The sequence below is a fragment of the Austrofundulus limnaeus genome, unplaced genomic scaffold (genome assembly GCF_001266775.1).
Source record: "Austrofundulus limnaeus strain Quisiro unplaced genomic scaffold, Austrofundulus_limnaeus-1.0 Scaffold866, whole genome shotgun sequence".
In the NCBI taxonomy this organism is placed as follows: domain Eukaryota; kingdom Metazoa; phylum Chordata; class Actinopteri; order Cyprinodontiformes; family Rivulidae; genus Austrofundulus; species Austrofundulus limnaeus.
The window spans coordinates 112,982-114,887 of NW_013953268.1; the positions used below are offsets into that span (position 1 = coordinate 112,982).

Below are 1,906 nucleotides of genomic sequence, written 5' to 3' on the forward strand. Positions count from 1 at the left end.
TGTCTTAATGTGTGGTCTGTTCTCAGTGGGCGTGTCTTAATGTGTGGTCTGTTCTCAGTGGGCGTGTCTTATTGTGTCTCAGGGACTTTGTGGAGCAGAAGTATGTGACCCTGAAGAAGTCCAATCCAGACTTCCCCATCTTGATCCGGGAGTGTTCTGGAGTCCAGGCCCGGCTCTGGGCCCGATACGGTGAGTCAGAACAGTTAAGGAGTTCTCACGCTGCTCCGTTTGCTGAGGTCAGAATATCATTCATTAATGACTTTGTTTGTTTGTTTGTTTGTTTGTTTACTCAGATCTGGGTAAAGAGAAGAGCGTCTCCGTGGACAACATGTCAGCTGATCAGATCACCAGCACTCTGCAGAATCTGGCCCAGTCCAAACCTTAAGCCCCGCCCTCTCTGAGTTCTGGTTTTGGTTGGGTTCATGTCCGGCTCACGTTGTTTCCTGTTAATGTGTATGAATAAAGATTGTGACTGATGACTGGGTCGGACTGGTTCTGGTTCTGATGTTTGTACAGTTTGACCTCAGATCAAATGGAGCAGAGTTTGGACCGGACCTGCAGCTCAGTTCAGGGTCAGAACACTGATCCAGTTCCAGAAGAATTCAGGTTCACAGGATGTTTACAGACAAACGGTSTCATCCAGGTGTTCCTCAGCAGGAGGAGGCCAGAATCAAACCAGCAACCTTCTGACCGACAGGCAGCAGAACAAGAAGCACATGTTCACCAGAACCATCTGTCAGAAGAAAACAAAAAATAGAGAAAGATATATATTTTAACTTTCTTAATGTTCTTGTTTTATCTTTAAACCAGGAAGTAAAATAAAAGTTCCTGCTGATTAAAAACATTAAAAACAACAGTTTGTTGTTTAGTTTACCTGTGTCCTGATCTGAACCACAGCTGCTGATTCATCACATGAAGCTGGTTCTGTTCAGCTCACTGGTTCAGGTCTGGATCTGAACCTCCTGCTGGTCCTGGAGAACCTTTGGWGGAGCTGCAGTGACTCCTGTGACCTGCAGGAGGCGCTGCTGGGAGTCATTCCTCTCTGAAGGATAAGGTGATAAAAGGATTGTCCGACATGTTAAAGGTGCTGTAGCCCTGAGAGTGGGTTAATAAATAAGATGAAAGTAAAGAAACTAATCAGGACGTGTTTGTTTCATGCTCTCCTGAATAAAATAGATTTAATTCTCGGTGCAGTGCGCTGACCTTCCTGTAGGTGTCGCTGTCTGAACGCTTGCTCCCGGATGTGACGTCACACACACTTCCGCGCTGTTACGTAAACAGACAGCAGCTAACAGCAGCAGCTACACATAATCAGAAGATCTAGTTGTAAAAAAACAAACCAATCAGAACCCCTGCTCTTTGGGTTCTTCCTCTGCCGGTACCGAGCTCCCCTCAGCCCGCAGGACACCCGCAGCTGCCCGCTGAGATGCCTGAAAGTAAGTTTGTTAGCATGCTAACAGTCCGGTAGCATGCTAACATTAGCAGTCCTGAAACATGCAGCAGCGGTAAACAAACATCAGATGACAGAGTGTCACAGATGTTATTAAAACCTGTAAATGTATTAAATCTTTCTTTGATGAGACCTGCAGGAGGTTAGCCTAGCCTAGCTCTCATTTAGATAGTTTCTGTTTGTAGCTGATTAAAGCTCCGTTCAGCTACAACTCAGTCTGACACAAAGCTTGATTTCTTATTTATCTTATTGTTGTGTAACTGCTTAATGTTTTACTAATGTGAAATATATATATANCAGGTCCTGACATGTGGCCCCTGAATCCTCCAACAGGTCCTGACATGTGACCCCTGAATCCTTCAACAGGTCCTGACATGTGGCCCCTGATTCCTCCAACAGGTCCTGACATGTGACCCCTGAATCCTTCAACAGGTCCTGACATGTGGCCCCTGATTC

At 45.7% G+C, this 1,906-nt stretch overlaps 2 protein-coding genes across 2 annotated transcripts in view; both read left to right on the top strand.

The window, feature by feature from the left end:
- ndufa2 (NADH:ubiquinone oxidoreductase subunit A2) overlaps positions 1–484 on the top strand; it is a 5,318-nt gene extending 4,834 nt beyond the window's left edge. The window contains exons 2-3 of the mRNA XM_014029189.1: positions 83–189; positions 294–484. Coding sequence (XP_013884643.1) covers positions 83–189; positions 294–385 — 199 coding nt within the window. The 3' untranslated portion in view covers positions 386–484. The remainder of the gene's footprint in view (positions 1–82; positions 190–293) is intronic.
- Positions 485–1,252: 768 nt separating this feature from the next.
- LOC106532991 (IK cytokine) overlaps positions 1,253–1,906 on the top strand; it is a gene marked incomplete at its 3' end in the record, with an annotated part of 8,319 nt that continues 7,665 nt past the window's right edge. Inside the window, 1 exon segment of the mRNA XM_014029185.1 lies at positions 1,253–1,436. Within this exon segment, the coding sequence (XP_013884639.1) occupies positions 1,427–1,436 (10 nt within the window).